This window comes from Scylla paramamosain, unplaced genomic scaffold (genome assembly GCF_035594125.1).
Source record: "Scylla paramamosain isolate STU-SP2022 unplaced genomic scaffold, ASM3559412v1 Contig4, whole genome shotgun sequence".
Taxonomy (NCBI): Eukaryota; Metazoa; Arthropoda; class Malacostraca; order Decapoda; family Portunidae; genus Scylla; species Scylla paramamosain.
Genome location: NW_026973669.1, coordinates 788,958 through 806,802, shown reverse-complemented (window position 1 = coordinate 806,802; position 17,845 = coordinate 788,958). Strand labels below are relative to the sequence as shown.

The 17,845-nt window shown below is 41.8% G+C and overlaps 1 protein-coding gene and 1 long non-coding RNA gene across 2 annotated transcripts in view; one reads left to right on the top strand and one right to left on the bottom strand.

Annotated features, from left to right (window-relative positions):
• Positions 1–1,294: 1,294 nt before the first annotated feature.
• On the top strand, positions 1,295–17,474 carry LOC135096391 (uncharacterized). The gene is made up of 2 exons (XR_010264736.1): positions 1,295–1,434; positions 15,939–17,474. It is a non-coding gene; the product is annotated as an uncharacterized LOC135096391 (long non-coding RNA).
• Positions 1,403–17,845, bottom strand: part of LOC135096390 (odorant receptor coreceptor-like) — a 35,474-nt gene continuing 19,031 nt past the window's right edge. The window contains exons 5-7 of the mRNA XM_063997859.1: positions 9,538–9,606; positions 9,106–9,195; positions 1,403–6,306 (exon numbers count right to left, since the gene is read on the bottom strand). Coding sequence (XP_063853929.1) covers positions 6,196–6,306; positions 9,106–9,195; positions 9,538–9,606 — 270 coding nt within the window. The 3' untranslated portion in view covers positions 1,403–6,195. The remainder of the gene's footprint in view (positions 6,307–9,105; positions 9,196–9,537; positions 9,607–17,845) is intronic.

The following is a 17,845-nucleotide window of genomic DNA, read 5'->3' as shown; positions in this document are numbered from 1 at the left end:
AGTGAATATTCTCGGTCTGTCCTTTCCTTATAATCTAAACTGGAAACTTCACATCTCATCTCTAGCTAAAACAGCTTCTGTGAAATTAGGTGTTCTGAGTTATTTCTGCCAGTTTTTCTCATACCCTCCCAGCTGGTAACTCTGTATAGGGGCCTCATCCGTCCATGTATGGGAGATTTCACTCATACCGCTATTTTAGGTGGGCTGGAATCCAAAGCTTTTCGTCTCATCAACTCCTCTCCTCTAACTGACTGTCTTCAGCCTCTCTCTCATCGCCGCAGTGTTGCATCTCTTGCTGTCTTCTACTGCTATTTTCATGCTAACTGCTCTTCTGATTTTGCTAATTGCATGCCTCCCCTCCTACCGCGGCCTCCCTGCACAAGACTTTTTTCTTTCTCTCATCCCTATTCAGTCCTTCTCTCTAATGCAAGAATTAACCAGTAAGCCACACACACAGCTTTGCTGGCGGCAGTGTCACTGACTTTCCGCCAACACTGCTGTGCTAGGCGTCCCGTTAACCACAGTAGCTACAAGTCTGATGGGTACAAAAAACGGCTGTGAATTTTACCCTGGTTAGTGGAGGCTTTAGGTACAACTCTCTTCTAACTGACTGTCTTCAGCCTCTTTCTCATCGCCTCAATGTTGCATCTCTTGCTATCTTCTACTGCCATTTTCATGCTAACTACTTGTCTGATCTTGCTAACTGTATGCCTCCCTTTCTACTGCGGCCTCGCTACACAAGATTTTCTTCTTTCTCTCATCTCTATTCTGTCCGCTTCTTTAATGCAAGAGTTAACCAGTATTCTCAATTATTCAGCTTTTTCTCTGGCAAACTATGGAACTCCCTGCCTGCTTCTGTATTTCCACCTTCCTAAGATTCGAACTCTTTCAAGAGGGAGGTTTAATTTTCGATGATTCTCTTGACATTTTTGGGGGGACTCTCACGTCAGCAGGATTTTTTTTTTTTACATAGAAGAAGAAAGAAAAAAAAAGAAAAGGAATATATATATATATATATATATATATATATATATATATATATATATATATATATATATATATATATATATATATATATATATATATATATATATTTTCTTTTTTTTTTATGAACGTGTAAATTAACCCCCTTGATGTGTATGAGTGTGTTCGTGCATGTTTGAATGCGTGGGCGCCGTGTGGCTGCATCTGAGGCTTTCGTTAGTGAGGTTGTTCGGGAAGATGGCGTGGGTGGACTCTCTCCTGCGTATTTCTGTGGCTGGTAATCGGCAGGTGCCTACTGAGGCGTTCTTCCCGCTGGCAGACCACACGGACCCAGGGAAAGTCCTGTGCCTGGCCTCCATGTAGCCAGCGCAGGTGGAAGTGTGGGCCCCTTCCTGTCTTCCCTCTTCCTCCTGGAGTGCTGGAGAACGCGGCTGTTAAGGATGTGTGTCGGTGAGTGTAGCCCGACCAGCGAGTGCCGTGTTGCAGTGGAGGGAGCTGATGACAGTTGGGGACCGCCGGGTTTACATAACAATATCTACCAAAGTTAAGCGCAACTTTTGCTAGTGGTATTTTGAACCCTGTGCTGTTATCACTCTTGAAATAAAACACTGAAGAGAGTTGTTGGTCACCTTCATGAATATATCTAAGGCAGGACAACACCATACATCAGTCTATCTGGACAAATGGTGTAGAAACATCACTGATCTCACACCATCTATCGTTCTTTTATTATTTTAGTCGGTATTCAGAAACGCTTTGCTCTCTCACCACAATCACTTTCCCAAGGCCACACAGATATTAAGCCGGGTTCCCAAGAGTACTTTCTCCTAATGCTCTGTCAATCTGTCACTTCAACATAAGAACACTCTTAAAAACCCGTGTGACTTTAAGTAAAAAGCCTTTGGAAGTAGTTGAGGTGTGGACAGAAGTGTTTCAGAATACGGTCATTAGCTGCGGCACGAGCTAAGAATGACAAGGTAACATTAGGACTTCACTTTCCTATCTTCACAAAGTTTTTTTTTTTTTTTTTTTTAGACTTAATTGTGCTTTTATGCTGTTAATTCATCTGCATCGAAGTATTAAAAAAAAAAAAGGGTTTCTTGGAGCACTCATAGTTCTCCCACTGCAGATGTGCCTGTGTTCAGCATTGATAGTTATGAAGCAAGGATGACTTAACTTTTCCATCATTGCTTATTGTATATTCTGTGATCAGCTATCTAAAACAGATAATCAGAGGTTGTGATGTTTTGATCACAGAAGATTTAAGAATTTTGTTGCTTGACCACAGTGATGAAAATTGGCGGTGTCTGAAACAAGCTCTGTCAAAGAACTCGTATGACCCCAAATCATAATTTAGTTTAAGTTATTTTCGAAAAAAAAAAATCTAACACGGCATCTGAACCCATAATAAATTCATACCATATGGTGATATGTAAATTATTAGATAAGTTTCCATTAATGTCTCCGGAAATCATCTCTTTACGATTGGTGTGATAATTTTATTAACGAGATAATCATCCGATGATATCTCTGACCTAGCAGTACCGAACATTGAACAACACGTAGCAGGGCGATAATTGTTTGTTTCTGAGCGGAGATAAGCATGTTAATTTTTAGCTGTGTTTGTGACAACGAAGTGAACAACTGTTAGAATAATGATTTTGCGAAGCAGAGAGAACATTGTTAAGTTAGTGTTATGGAACACGATCAAGAGCAGATAATGAAAACATCGTGTAAACCAATATATATATTCCTTTATTTAATCTTTTTTTAATCTATTAAGTATTGAATTATGAATTATTTACTTCATAATGTTTGCAATCACATTTTCTCCCGGTACCAGAATTCGTACTCTCGAACGAATAGGATTCTCTTAACGATCTTTTCCAAAGGCCAAATGTATAAATCTTCAATTTATCCCTAAAATCGTGAAAACATCCATGGTAAGCCCCCAAAAAAAATTAATAGAGCGTTGTAAACTGCAGCTAGAATCATGAAGATGGCCCTTGAAAAAACTCAATAACAGTAACACATCATTAGAAACATTGACATCCTTGAAAATCACGACATCCACTAATTCATATTAAAATATCACTACAATTGTGAAAACATTCTTCACTCCAATAACATCCAACAGAGTCTGCTAAATCATCACTAGCACACTGTGTAGACTAAGACAGTGAGGAATGATCTTATTAAATAACCCTGCTCAACCCCAATCACCTCATAGTCAGGTTGGCCTGACCTGTAATGCAGAATGGATGCAGCCAGATCGCTGCTAACCAGAGATGATTGATTGATTTGATTTATGGCGCCGCGATATCGCGATCATATGGCGCCGCTGCAAAAAGTTTCAAGCAGCAAAGATGGCAGGTTAAAATATTGATATTAAAAAGAAAATTATGGTATAGTAAAAAAATAAATGAATAAATATGTAAATACATAAAAGGGTCCTTAGCTGCGGCACGAGCTAAGAATGACAAGGTAACATTAGGACTTCACTTTCTTAGCGAAAACTTCACTGCTACAAATTAAGAGTGTTGGTTTTTCAATACTGACCCCAGTGACCCCATAACAGCACGTCTGACGATGTTCGTTTCGTGCCCGAGGCACTGACCCCACTGACCCATAACAACATCTCTGACAACGTTCGTTTCGTACCCAAGGCACTAGCCCCACTGACACAGATATCTGGCGTTCTTCGTTATGCGTCGAACTTTGGGTCGGTTAGCACAAAGTGAACTGATCGACATGCTTACATTTGGCTCATGAATTAACACGGGATATGGCGTAGCATCACAGTGCGTTTGGCTGTAAAGGCAGCAAATTGATGGTTTAAGCTAAACAGGTTAGGTGAAAGAAAGGTTAGGTGGAAAGAAAGCCACTGTATCCTCCGATGGCCATGTGTCACGTTAGACACTTCAGCCCATAACAGTGTCTCAGAAAAGTAAAGTACAGCATGTGCTTCAGGGCACACCAGCACCGCCACCACTACATTACACCGCTCAAAGGTGCCGCTCACCAAAAGGGGCCACTTTTTGTGGTCGTCCTGTGTTCAGATGGTTGGAATGGGCTGGGATGCGTTGTGAGGGGAGGTCTTAGGTCTGTCGTGGACAAACTTTAGAATCAAGTGGGCGATTTTTTTTTTAAACAAGTGGCTTCCATAGGGACAAGGCACCCCCACCCCCCGTTCACAGCAGCCAGCGCTCGTCCCCTCATGGTCCCGGTAGGCTGTTTCCCTTGGCCCCTGGAGCTATATTATTTTTATAATTATTTTATGGTTAAACATAAAAGTTCATCTGGTCCTTGAGGGTTGGTCGATCAGGCCCTCGAGACGTCGCCCTCTGGTCGTGATGATGATGTGCATGCTGGAGCTTGTACTCCCCCTAGTGTTGCTTCCCATGGTGGAAGACCCTTGGGTCAATTGTTTAGTCTTGTTTTGACACTCTTATGATCATCAGTGTCTATGCCTCCATGTCATACCGTGCTTTCTATTCGGTTTTCAAGCCTCTTAGAACGGTTCTCCATATCCGTCTCAAATAGGACGGAGATTCTCTCTAGGGGGTGCTATGTGACATTTACATCTAATATCGCTGGCAAAGCTCCTCTTGAGGCAATAAATTCTCTGCGATCTAGGAGACAACAACTTAATTACTGAGATCATACGCTCAAGCAATGTAGCTGACAGCGAGAATGATTATTGTCCTAATGTCTCTGATGACGCTGAAGAATGTGCTCCCAAAGTTCACAACCCACCTACACCTTGCTGGTTTGTAGCATATTATAGGGAAGGTCGAGGTAACTTTATTCAGGCTGCTAAGTATCTAGAAAGGGAGATAGGACTGCTCCCTACAAATAACATCAAGAAGTATGGTGTAAAATGTATTGATCCAGAATAAAGATTTAACACAAGCGATGATGCTTCTTATCTACTTTGTCCTTCTGATGAGATCTTTGAATCCATCAACCAAATCAAACGTTTAATTACTGCAAAGGACGTACTTGCAACCAGAACCTGTGCGAATTATCAGAAGATAACATCCTTCAGTTACATCCCGATAATGTTCAACGAGTGGCAAAAATCAGAGGAAACATTGCGAGCAAAGCGAATTTTACTATTGAGGTCAGAATTACATTTTGAGCGGCCCGGCACACCCCGACCGTAACGCTATTCAAACACTATTATCTCTGGAACTGCGCGTCCGATCGTAACGAAATTAGCACCACATGACAGCACAACTCTATCAATTTTATGTTATATAGGTCTCATTTCTTCTGTTGTTTTAATTCAATTCCTAAATTCCAAAGAGTAGAATGGTGTTGAAAATTATATTTTGTAATGTGATCTTCAGTTTTTCTGCAATGTTCACCAACTTCCTTGTGTCTCAGCGAGACCTCATACATGCTAATAAACGCACAATATAATTTCCCATCCAACGGTATATACCGCAACCATTTGGCTCGCGTCGAATTTTTTAGCTAGAGGGCACGAAACGAACAACGCCAGGTATCTGGGTCAGTGGGGTCAGTGCTTTGAATACGAAACGAACGACGCCAGACATAGTGATCTAGGTCAGTGGGGTCAGTACCTTCTCACTTTAAATTAAATTAATGAATTAAAGCATTGATATACCAACCCTCTCATTTTTAGCACTTAAGGCTTTTATGGTTCTTCCTATTTCATTTTTTTTTTTTTTTGTGTGTGTGTGTGTGTGTGATTTGTAATATTTTTACCATACCATAATTTTGTTTTCATATTAATATTTTAACCATCCGGGAGTTGGGCAGGTGTGACGTGGAAAATGCAGGTAGTGTTTGCTTTTAAAATTTTGTAGCGGCGTCGTATGACCGCGATGTTGCGGCGCTACATCAGTCAATCAATCAATCAATCAATCAATCATCTTTACTTGCCTTTGCGTTCATACTGGTCGAAAAATTTACCATGGGTCTTTAATATAATTTATGCTAATCTACTCACTGCGGTTCCTGTGACCAGCGTCAGGTTGGGGTCATCAACGAAGCGAGGGAGGAAGACCTTAATTTTGGTGGGCGGAGCTGATCAGGTTTTCCTTACTGTTAAGTCTACACTCTGTCATCACTTGACATGAGAAGCATCTTTAATAAAAAACAACTTAATTCAGAGTCTGTGAAAAGTAGTCGTTTTAAGACTGAAACGTTTGATGAAGCGTTTGATAATGTGGTCCCAGATCTTCATTGGTCTAAACTCCAGTTGGTGGCCAGAAGAGCTGCTCGCTGCTGATGAACTGATGGTAGTTTAACTTGCAGCACAATCATGAAGTACGACAATACCACGCCTACCACCTGCAACACCAGGGGGGGCACAAGTTGATATGTTGGGAGGATAAAGTCCAGGCACAAGTACGTCTCCTATATGAGAAGAGAGAGAGAGAGAGAGAGAGAGAGAGAGAGAGAGAGAGTGTGTGTGTGTGGAGCGACGCAATGCATTATGATGCGTTGCGTTGCGTGTGTTATGTTGTGTGGTGTTGTTGAGTGTGTGTGTGTGTGTGTGTGTGTGTGTGTGTATGCGCGCGGGTGTGCTGCACATGTGATTTTCATGTCTGTCTCAGCATGTTATTGCCTGTGATATACTAGGATTCAGGAAAGACCAAGAAAAGTTAGGATGTGATAGGTGGAGGTAGTTGTGTTATCAATGGTGATATTTAGCAATGAAGTGGTGATAATGTTTTCTATTATGACTGCAAAATATTGTGTTGTGTGTGTCTATGTACGTAAAATGATATACATGTATGTATTCATTTGTCTGTCTATTTTTATACATGCAGTATTGTTGCAATTTGTACATTGATGGCATATTGTTGTTGGCCGCGCATGTAGCTGCGCATTTTGTTTGTTGGGTGGGGAGGTGACGCTGCGGGAGTCAGGAGGGTTGGACTATCACTCAGGGCTGGGCTGAGCAGGTGTGTGGGCAGGTGTGACATGGAGAGTGCAGGTTAAGTGTTTGATTGTTTGACTATGTAAGGGTTAGGTAGGTTAGCGTGTGTAGCGTAGTGAACTGTATTGTATTGGCAGGGCTGACAGCTGATCGATGGAGTGTAGTGAACTTGATCCTAATTTACACAAACTCTCGGAGGTTACAACATGAGTGATGTGTTCTGGTTATATTAATGTGTATAATGAAATATGATCCGTGATTGTGTGATACTTATATCGTGGGGATTTAATGTTGGGGTCAGGGTACAACACTTATTCATTGTATTGATCGATGCTTCATGTTACATATTCACAGTTAAAACTGGAACCTCAGCTTTTATTTTCTTTACAATTTGAGCTGGAATACAGGTTGACTGTGTTGAGCTTCACAAGTTGAAATAAATGTATTACAATGACACCAAGAGTTCAGTATGAACCAGTAGTTGTCTGGTACTGATTTGTGGTCTGAAAGTTTTGTAGAATGTCATTATCACAATGTGTAGGTGTACATTTCTTCCACTAGCTCAGGCAAAGGCTTCTGACCTCTGCTAAATGCACCCATCACGTTCCCAGTGTCATGGGACAAAATAACAATTTGAAAAAAAAAAAAAAAAAAAAGAGAGAAGACAATACCATCCAAAATAATAATAATCCCATTAAATAACTTTTATAGTCTAACTTGTGAATATAAAAAGAAAAAAAAACTTACTTTCTACTTGGTTATGTAAACAAAATTTGTTTATATGTAAACAAAACTTGTATATGCTTTTGGAATAAGTAAAACTTTAGAATAAGAAAATCAAATGAAATTGTAAACTACAAATCGTTAAATTAATTGTTGATATTTGGATATGTTGCGGAGTGATATCCCTTGGTTTACAAGGCAACTGGAAAATTACCATATTCCCAGCTTCTCCTGGGCACGTCACATGAAAAATCCCAATCAGAAAACGTTGTAAGTTAAGAGAAAATATGCCAGAACTGATAATATTATGTATTTTGAAATTCTTTGTTCATATTTAGATCCAAAAATTATTAATAGACAGTGTTAGAATCCAGGAGTACGTGGGACCATTAGCCAAAATGTTCAAGAATAATCTGTGAATGTAGAAGGGGTCTAACCTATTAAGGATATTGCAAAATTATGTCTTTCAGTATAGGCGGAGGACTAGTTTTCAGGGATAAAGCGTGCTGTATAAGCATTAGCGCGAGATTTCGGCGTCAGAGCTTAACTGACACCGTTGTCCACAGGTACATTCCTCAGGATTGTTTAAAGGCGGTTCATATGAAAATAACCATTTTTGTATCTATATGTATTAAGTATGTGTGTGAGAGCCTAACTCACATCGTTGTCCACAGAGAGAAGGATGTAAAATTCCCTTTGACAGTTAGTTATTAATATATATATATATATATATATATATATATATATATATATATATATATATATATATATATATATATATATATATATATATATATATATATATATATATATATATATATATATATATATATAACAGATTAAGGAAATTGTTCTATGATAGGTTAGTAGTCAAACACCTGTGACACACACACAACTGAATGTAACACCTACACAGTTAGGATGTTTTCTACCAAAAATTAAGATAAACCCCTGAGGCACTAATTAGTTGATATAACATATTCATTTAAGTTTTATTATTATGAACTGATTAGTTATCATTGCTCCCGGTATAGAAGGTCCCACAACTAGGTAACAGGACAAATTTCTAGAAAAATCAATGTGAATCAGAAGAAAAAAATTGTTTGAAAACTATGTTATTTAGAAGCAAACATCGATAAACCTCAATCTGGTTGCCATGAAGTTTTCCCAGTGCCTTACAGACTTCAGGCTAAAACGCTGCCATATAAAGCAAGGTCAGAATTATTTGGCAGAAACTATGACTGGTGGCAGCTAATCTAATATTTCTTTATTCATTAACCACAACTAAATCAAAACTAAATTGAACAATAAACAAAATAAAAGCCAAAGTAATTCAATACTAACTTTAAACAAATACCCTAAAATTCAATTGAAACTTTTAATCAAAACAAAAAAGAGGAAGAGAGACATCAAGCCGCCCCCCGAGACACCAGCACTCAGGACACGCTTATCTTTGATGCACAACATTGGATGGAGCTACTCACTGTCACAATGAAGGCTCTTGTGATGGAGAAGTATTGTCCACCGCTGATACAAACTGGACTGGCTGTCAAAATCATATGCAGCTGCTCAAACTATATAAAAAAAAAAAAAATTATAGCTATATTATATTATATTATTATTATTATTATCATTATGATTATTATTATTATTATTATTATTATTATTATTATTATTATTATTATATTATAATTAGGAGAGTGGTTTTGAGTTAAAGGGTGGTTTCGAGAGTGAGAGAGAGAGAGAGAGAGAGAGAGAGAGAGAGAGAGAGAGAGAGAGAGAGAGAGAGAGAGAGAGAGAGAGAGAGAGACGTAAAGGGTGAGGGGGAGACTACACCAAAGAAGAAATAAAATCATGCAGGCAACACACACACACACACACACACACACACACACACACACACACACACTACGTACATGATATTTATCCTTTTCTGTTGAATAGTAAGGCAAACTTCTCCGTAAAAGAGCCACACACTGCAGACCCTGAGAATTGAGAAACGGGGCAGGTGAATAACTATCTCTGGACCATCTCATACGAGAAATATCTTATGGAACAAAACACTCTGTCTGTCTGTCTGTCTGTGTATCCGCTTTTCACGGAAAAAAAAAACACTGAACTGATTGTGATGAAATTTGATAGGAGGATCGCCCTTGGTCCGGGGAGTGACGTAAATACTTCCAACCCAAAACCGTTAGATTATTCAGGCAAATCTGTCACCGTAAGGCCAGCTTCACACGAGCGTTTTTTTTTTTTTTTAATCAATGAAGTTCAATGAGACCCTTCACATATTGGCAGCGCGGTTTCAATCACAGGCAGCATATATATATATATATATATATATATATATATATATATATATATATATATATATATATATATATATATATATATATATATATATATATATATATATATATATATAACCTCTAATCCTTCTGCTTGTGCTGTCACCCTCTCTTCTCCGTTGAGCTCCTCCGAATACAATCTCATATCTGTATCTTGTCCTATCGCTCCAATCCCTGCTCAGGATCTCCTAAGTGGAGGTGCCTCTGGCATTTTGCCTCTGCCAATTGGACCTGAGGAGATATTTTGTTGATTTTCCTTGGAATGACTACTGCTTCTGTGTCAGAGACCCGTCTTTGTGTGCCGAGCGCATAACAGAGGTGATAGTGTCTGGCATGGAGGCGTACATCTCTCACTCTTTTTCTCGACCTAAACCTTCCAAACCTTGGTTTAACACAGCTTGTTCTCGTGCTATACATGATAGAGAGGTGGCCCACAAAAGGTACTTGAGCCTTCCATCACCAGAATCTCATGCACTTTATATTTCTGGCCGGAACCATGCCAAGTCTGTTCTCCAACTAGCCAAAAACTCCTTCATTTATAGAAAGTGTCAAAATCTTTCAAGATCTAACTCCCCTCGTGACTTCTGGCATCTAGCCAAAAATATTTCCAATAACTTTGCTTCTTCTTCTTTCCCTCCTTTATTTCAACCAGATGGCACCACTGCTATCACATCTATCTCTAAAGCTGAACTCTTCGCTCAAACCTTTGCTAAAAACTCTACCTTGGACGATTCTGGGCTTGTTCCTTCCTCTCCTCCACCTTCTGACTACTTCATGCTACCTATTAAAATTCTTCGCAGTGATGTTTTTCATGCCGTCGCTGGCTTAAACCCTCGGAAGGCTGATGGCCCTGATGGGGTCCCTCCTATTGTTCTACACCTCCGTGCTTGCACCTTGCCTAGTCAAACTCTTTCAACTTTTTCTGTCAACATCTACCTTTCCTTCTTGCTGGAAGTCTGCCTACATTCAGCCTGGTGACCGTTCTAGTCCCTCAAACTACCGTCCTATTGCTTTAATTTCCTGCCTATCTAAAGTTTTTGAATCTATCCTCAACAGGAAGACTCTTAAACATTTATCACTTCACAACCTTTTATCTGATCGCCAGTATGGGTTCCGTCAAGGCCGCTCTACTGGTGATCTTCTGGCTTTCCTTACTGAGTCTTGGTCATCCTCTTTTAGAGATTTTGGTGAAACTTTTGCTGTTGCCTTGGACATATCAAAAGCTTTTGATAGAGTCTGGCTCAAAGCTTTGATTTCCCAACTACCCTCCTACGGCTTCTATCGTTCTCTCTCAAACTTCATCTCAAGTTTCCTTTCTGACCGTTCTATTGCTGCTGTGGTAGACGGTCACTGTTCTGCTCATAAATCTATTAACAGTGGTGTTCCTCAGGGTTCTGTCCTGTCACCTACTCTCTTCCTATTATTTTATCATTGATCTTTTAAACCAAACTTCTTGTCCTATCCACTCCTACGCTGATGATACCACCCTGCACTTTTCCACGTCTTTTCACAGACGTCCAACCCTTCAGGAAGCAAACAGTTCACGCAGGGAAGCCACAGAACGCCTGACTTCTGATCTCTCTAAAATTTCTGATTGGGGCAGAGCAAACTTGGTATTGTTCAATGCCTCAAAAACTCAATTCTTCCATCTATCAACTCGACACAACCTTCCAGACAACTATCTCCTCTTCTTCAATGACATTCAACTGTCCCCCTCTTCAACACTGAACATCCTCGGTCTGTCCTTTTCTAAACTGAAAATCTAATCTAAATCTGAAACATAAATCTGAAATAATCTAAACTGAAAACTTCACATCTCATCTCTAGCTAAAAGAGCTTCTATGGAGTTAAGTGTTCTGAGACGTCTCCGCCAGTTTTTCTCACCTTCCCCCTGCTATTAACTCTGTACAAGGGCCTTATCCGTCCATGTATGGAGTATTTTTCACATGTCTGGGGGGCTTCCACTCATACCGCTCTTCTAGACGGACTGGAATCAAAAGCTTTTCGTCTCATTAAGTCCTTTCCTCTAACTGACTGTCTTCATCTTCTTTCTCATCACTGCAGTGTTGCATCTCTAGCTGTCTTCTTCTGCCGCTATTTTCATGATTAGAGCTATACTGATCTTGCTAACTGCATGCCTCCCCTCCTCCCGTGGCCTCGCTGCATGACTTTCTTCTTTCTCTCACCTCTGTTCTGTCCACCTCTCTAATGCAAGAGTTAACCAGTATTCCCAATCATTCATCCCTTTCTCTGGTAAACTCTGCAACTCCTTGCCTCCTTCTGTATTTCCACCTCCCTATGACTTGAATTCCTTCAAGAAGGAGGATTTGACTACCGCCTCGAACCCTATTCGGCCACCGGCACCTCAGTGTTTTTTTTTGTTTTTTTCATTAGATTTTTGTTGCCCTTGGCCTGTGTCCTTCCTACATAAAAAAAACATTTTATATATATATATATATATATATATATATATATATATATATATATATATATATATATATATATATATATATATATATATATATATATATATATATATATATATATATATATATCAGCATGCCGAGGAGGACTCCTACCTAAATCACATAAACCCCTAACTAATCTAACTAGCTAACACAAGCAGACTATGATCCTGAGAGTGCTTATCTGGCTTCTGTGTGTCTGGAAGATGTCAGGGATAGCAGCTGGAGGCAGGTGAGTGTCCAGGTGGGGTGGAGGGCCTGGGTGTAAGTGACCGCGTGGCCCTCGCTACATGGCAGGAGTCGAGGTGGTGGTGTTACGTCTGGGGTGGAGTCAGCAGGGTCAGGCCTGGCGTCCTCCTGTCATCATGGGTGGCTATATGGCGTAGCCTCACCACCTCCTCTCCTCTCTTTGCAATCTCTCTTACCGTCGCTGGCGAGATATAGCGCATATCCTGGCCGTGGCTGAGCCCCTACATGAGGGTCGAGGGCAACACCGCAGCTCAGAGGCAAGCCACAGATGTTGTATGCAGGTACGGGCCGGAAAGAGAGGCCAGAGTGGTCGCCGTCCTTCCTCGAAGGTGGTCAGATCGGGAGAGCGACCCTGTATGGTGCGCTGAGCATAAGGACGGTGTCAGCATCCCTCCCCGCTGTGTGTGGCAGCCACTGATTGGCCACCGCCGTTTCCGCAATGCGCAATTCTTCTGGGCTCCTCCTGTTCTCTTTTTATTCTCGGAAGAACTTTTAGGCGTTGGCCAAGATCCGCTAGCTACTCTGCCACATCACACAATTCCTTTTAAATATATCAGTTCTTTTTACTCTTTATTGAAATTCGAGCATTAAGTGTGGATTATTTAGCTCATCAAACCATGCAGTGTTACGAATGGTTCGGGTTTTAAGATAAAGTTTTAAGATAACAGTATGGGTTTTACATAAATATCACAACATTTGACAACATAGCTTTGCAGAGTTGTTATCTAGGTCGAGCACCAAGGGTGCTTATCGGTAAGGTCAGGTGACTCAGGTCAGAGAGAGGGGTGGCTCAGCCTCTCGAGGGACACTCCCACGATGGAAGCAACTCCCAAGTGCTTGTGTGTTCTTCACAGCCGGGAGAAAGATCTTATTTACAACAATAATAAGTATTTTTAGAAGAGAAGGGCCAGTAGAGGTCCTGTCGTTGCATCCTCCAGAGCAATAGCTCCAACAGCCAAAGGCACTAATGTGAGTGAGACAACACTGTGACGAATCTCCTCTGCTCCAAATCGAGATTACGTGAAACAATTACCACAAACAAATGAATTATTCACACACTATCATACAATATTGAGAGAGAGAGAGAGAGAGAGAGAGAGAGAGAGAGAGAGAGAGAGAGAGAGAGAGAGAAGAGAGGAAGTAGGACAGTCGCCTGTCCTTTCCACCAATGTGTTAAAACCCATAATTGGTCCTGTAGAGAGACGGTAATACAGCTCATGGAGAATTCCTCTACTCGGCCATCGCCTAAATGTTCCTCCAGGCGTAAAACCACTCTAGTTTCTATTTACTCCTCCTGCATTTAGATATCATCCTTTTCGACCTAGCTCTGGTATTCTTGTTACATAAGATTAACATTCTACTGAGTTTTCCGGGCCTGCGTAGTAAAAGCCCGCTGACCGCGTTTTTCAAACACCAGGGGGCGGAGATTTTCAGGCAAGACGAGTATAAATCTCGATAAAATATAAACAACAAAAGACCCTCGGTACATTTATAATCTTTACGTTTCTATACCTCACATCAAGCGACCGCAGAGAGGCTTCTCCTGGACTCATGATGAATATATTCTTCAGGCAGAGAGGACAGCAGTGGAGGGTAGACTCCGGTTTCAAGAGAACGCAACATCTGAGAATTTGCACTAGTACGAAGGATAGATGAAACGATTGGTCTTCAGGGATGTGCGAGGACATACTCTTGGTAGAAGCTTACCGACAACATCAACCATCAGATGAGCGTAGGGACCATGTGGCAGCTGGTTAGTACGGTTAACCAACAGGAAGCCTGCCAATGGTCTTCATCACAGCCCAGATGAGTATGCTCAGGAACTCCTTGATGTCTGGGCTGACCAGTCTAGTGTCAGTAGTCTCCCTGAGAACGTCCAAGAAGCGCTCCCTGCCAGGGCAGGTCACCGAGCCGTCCGTCTGATGCGAGCATTGATGGAGAAGAGGGCACATGCATCACTGAGGTCGGGCTGCTCCGTGTTCTTGCTCGAAGTAAAGCAATGGCAACCAGCATCACATATTCTGTCCTCAGACTGCTTCATCAAGTGCCTGGGAATCCTCTGCTGTAGCTGTATAATCTCTGTTATCGTCAGGGATGTGTGCCTGCCGCCTGAACCACCAGTACGATTATCCCCACTCCAAAACCAGGTGTCACTAAATTCAGGCCAGTATCACTAACATCGTGTTTCAGCAGTCATGGAGCGAATACTACTGTCCCGTTCCCTGTACCGGCTGGAAGCGGTGCTCTCGCCTCGGCTGTTTGGCTTGCTGCCGCAGAGCAGCACTCACCACTGCCTCGCTGAAGTATGCACGCGCCTCTCCTCCAGCAGCGTAGTTACTTTCATCAACCTCACGAGCGCGTTTGACACTGCAAACCAGGATATAATTCTTGACCAACTGGTAGATTTTGGTATCAGGAAGACTGATGAAGTGAATACGTGTGTATTTAAGGAACAGGAATTCTTAGGTCTTTTTGAAAGGGACTTTTAGTTCCACTAAGAGCTTTAATTTGAGAACCCCGCAGGGAGGAGTGATGAATCTGCATACACCATTTGCTCTCCCTCTTGCCTAACATTCCAGGAACGTCTATCACATGTTATGCCAATGATGTTTGTATTCATTCTGACTCACCAGATAACCTTCACCACCACCTTCACTTCTTCCATGCAACTGCTGGGGCCTGTGGTTTCGTCATCTCTCCTGACAAAAGCAGAATATTTTTTTACCCTCAACCACTTGCCACAGTTCACCATAGGTGAGTGCGCACATCCCTTGGTGCAGGCAGTACCTATACCTTGGGACACCTGTGAACATTCCTTGCGCCACTGCTGGTCAGCAGGATCCTCCATTGATCCAAGATCTGCTGCTTCGGCTTCAAAAGCGCTTCGCTCCACTTAAATGGCAAACAAACAACTCTGCTGGTGTCTTCATACTTGTAGCTCGAACTATTTGCATCACGTTTATTCGTTCGGTTATTGATTGTCTGTCTCCGGCCCTGCTTTAGCTTCCGAAGTTTTCCTTACTGCCCTTTGAGAAGTTTCAAAATCAATCTATGAGAGTTATCTTAGGATGCCCCATGTCAACTAGAGTGGTGAATACACAAGCGGAGCTTAAGTTGCCATCCATCAGTGAGAGAATAGCATCCAATTTTAAGAGATATACGGTCAAATGTCATCATCCCCCACAGATCGTGCCACATTATTCTCAGGTAATACGTAATTCCCTGGGTCCTCGATCACGCCTGCCTCCTCTCCAGCCTGGTGGCCACACGCTCGTCAACCCTGGATGTTGTCTCCGAGGGAAAAGTTGTTCCTGGCCAGCCTCCGTGGATGCTGCCCATTCCACAGGTGTGCCACACTCCCACTTCGAAGACTGATCCTCCCACCCTACAAAGGCAGCTGGCACTGGAGGCCGTAGCGTCAGTCCACGCGTCGCACCACCTGTACACAGATGGGTCGCTGCGGTTAGATGGGAAGGCGGGGAGTGTGGTGTTTTCCCTCGGCACGGACCATCCAACGGGAGGTGGGTCGCAAACTATCTAACTCATCCAACTCCACTTTCAGTTAATTTTATGGGATCTTAGATGCAGCCAGCCTTCTCTGTCAACGGGGAATCAGAGGCGTAGTAATTTGCGATTCTAGATCTGTCCTTCAGGCTCTTTCCTCCGTAAGACCTGCCTATCAGTCTTTAGTGCAATGCATTCTACCTATTTTTGCTCTGAGTGAACGAGGCCTGACTAAAATCCCTATGGATCCCTTTTCTTATTGGTATTCGCTGCAGTGACATGGTAGACAGCCTAGCCAAAGATGCCTGTGAGCTGCTTGCTGGTGGTCTGGCTCCCTCACCCTCGCTCTCCTGCTGCTTGAAGCAGATGCCTGTTGCCGCCCTTATGGACACTCGCCACCGCAGAGATCAGCAGAAACCGGCTTGTGCCTCCATCCTACACTATAATGCCTTCCGTCCTCACAGATACAAGTATCGTCGCTGGGGCCTCATGGTCAGGAAACACAAAGTGGTGTCAGCCAGGCTGCGGTTGGGCTACAGACCGCTCTGGCAAGTCGCTGGGGAAATGGATGTGCCCCAGTTTTCCTCCTACTCTCTGTGTTACGTCCCTAATACCAGCACCCTGCAACACTGCCTGACCTGCCCAGAAGTCAGTGACATACTCCCTTAATGACAGCCGCTACTAGCTGTGTGCCAGCACTTACTGCAACATGACAATTTAGACGGCGTTCTGGCTCGTCACCCGGTCTTTGGTAGCTGCTGACCACACTTCCCTTACCATCTTATTGCTTCAACAAAATTATTTATTTATCTATGTCCACTCTTTATATGTGCCATTGCATGTGTGTGTGTGTGTGTGTGTGTGTGTGTGTGTGTGTGTGTGTGTGTGTGTGTGTGTGTGTGTGTGTGTGTGTGTGTGTGTGTGTGTGTGTGTGTAATGATAATAATAATAATAATAATAATAATAATAATAATGATAATAATAATAATAATAATAATAATAATAATAATAATAATAATAATAATAATAAACGGTTTATTATTTAGGCAGTTAACAAACTGAAAATATACAGAGGGGGTGAGGAAATACTTAACATTAATCCTGTGTGTGTGTGTGTGTGTGTGTGTGTGTGTGTGTGTGTGTGTGTGTGTGTGTGTGTGTGTGTGTGTGTGTGTGTGTGTGAGTGTGTGTGTGTGAGTGAGAGTGTGTGTGTGTGTGTGTGTGTGTGTGTGTGTGTGTGTGTGTGTGTGTGTGTGTGTGTGTGTGTGTGTGTGTGTGTGTGTCTAACTATTCTGTGTAAAACATATCTTGTCAACGTAAATTCCATTGTATTATGCCAAAGGGAGTAATGAATTAATCAACAACAACAACAGCCCGTTGGCTGGTCTCACTACATCCCTACGCACTGTTTCTGATATCGATGGTGCCGCTCTTGGTAGTGGTGACGATGATTATGATGATGATGATGATAATAATAATAATAATAATAATAATAATAATAATAATAATAATAATAATAATAATAAGAGTAAGGCATAAGTGCATAGGTATCCATATGTATTATACATAGGAAGTGTATTGGTCAGAATTTGAACCTGTGCGCCGGATAACCCATGCGCGCGAGGTACCACTTCAACACCTAATCTCACGTATAGCGG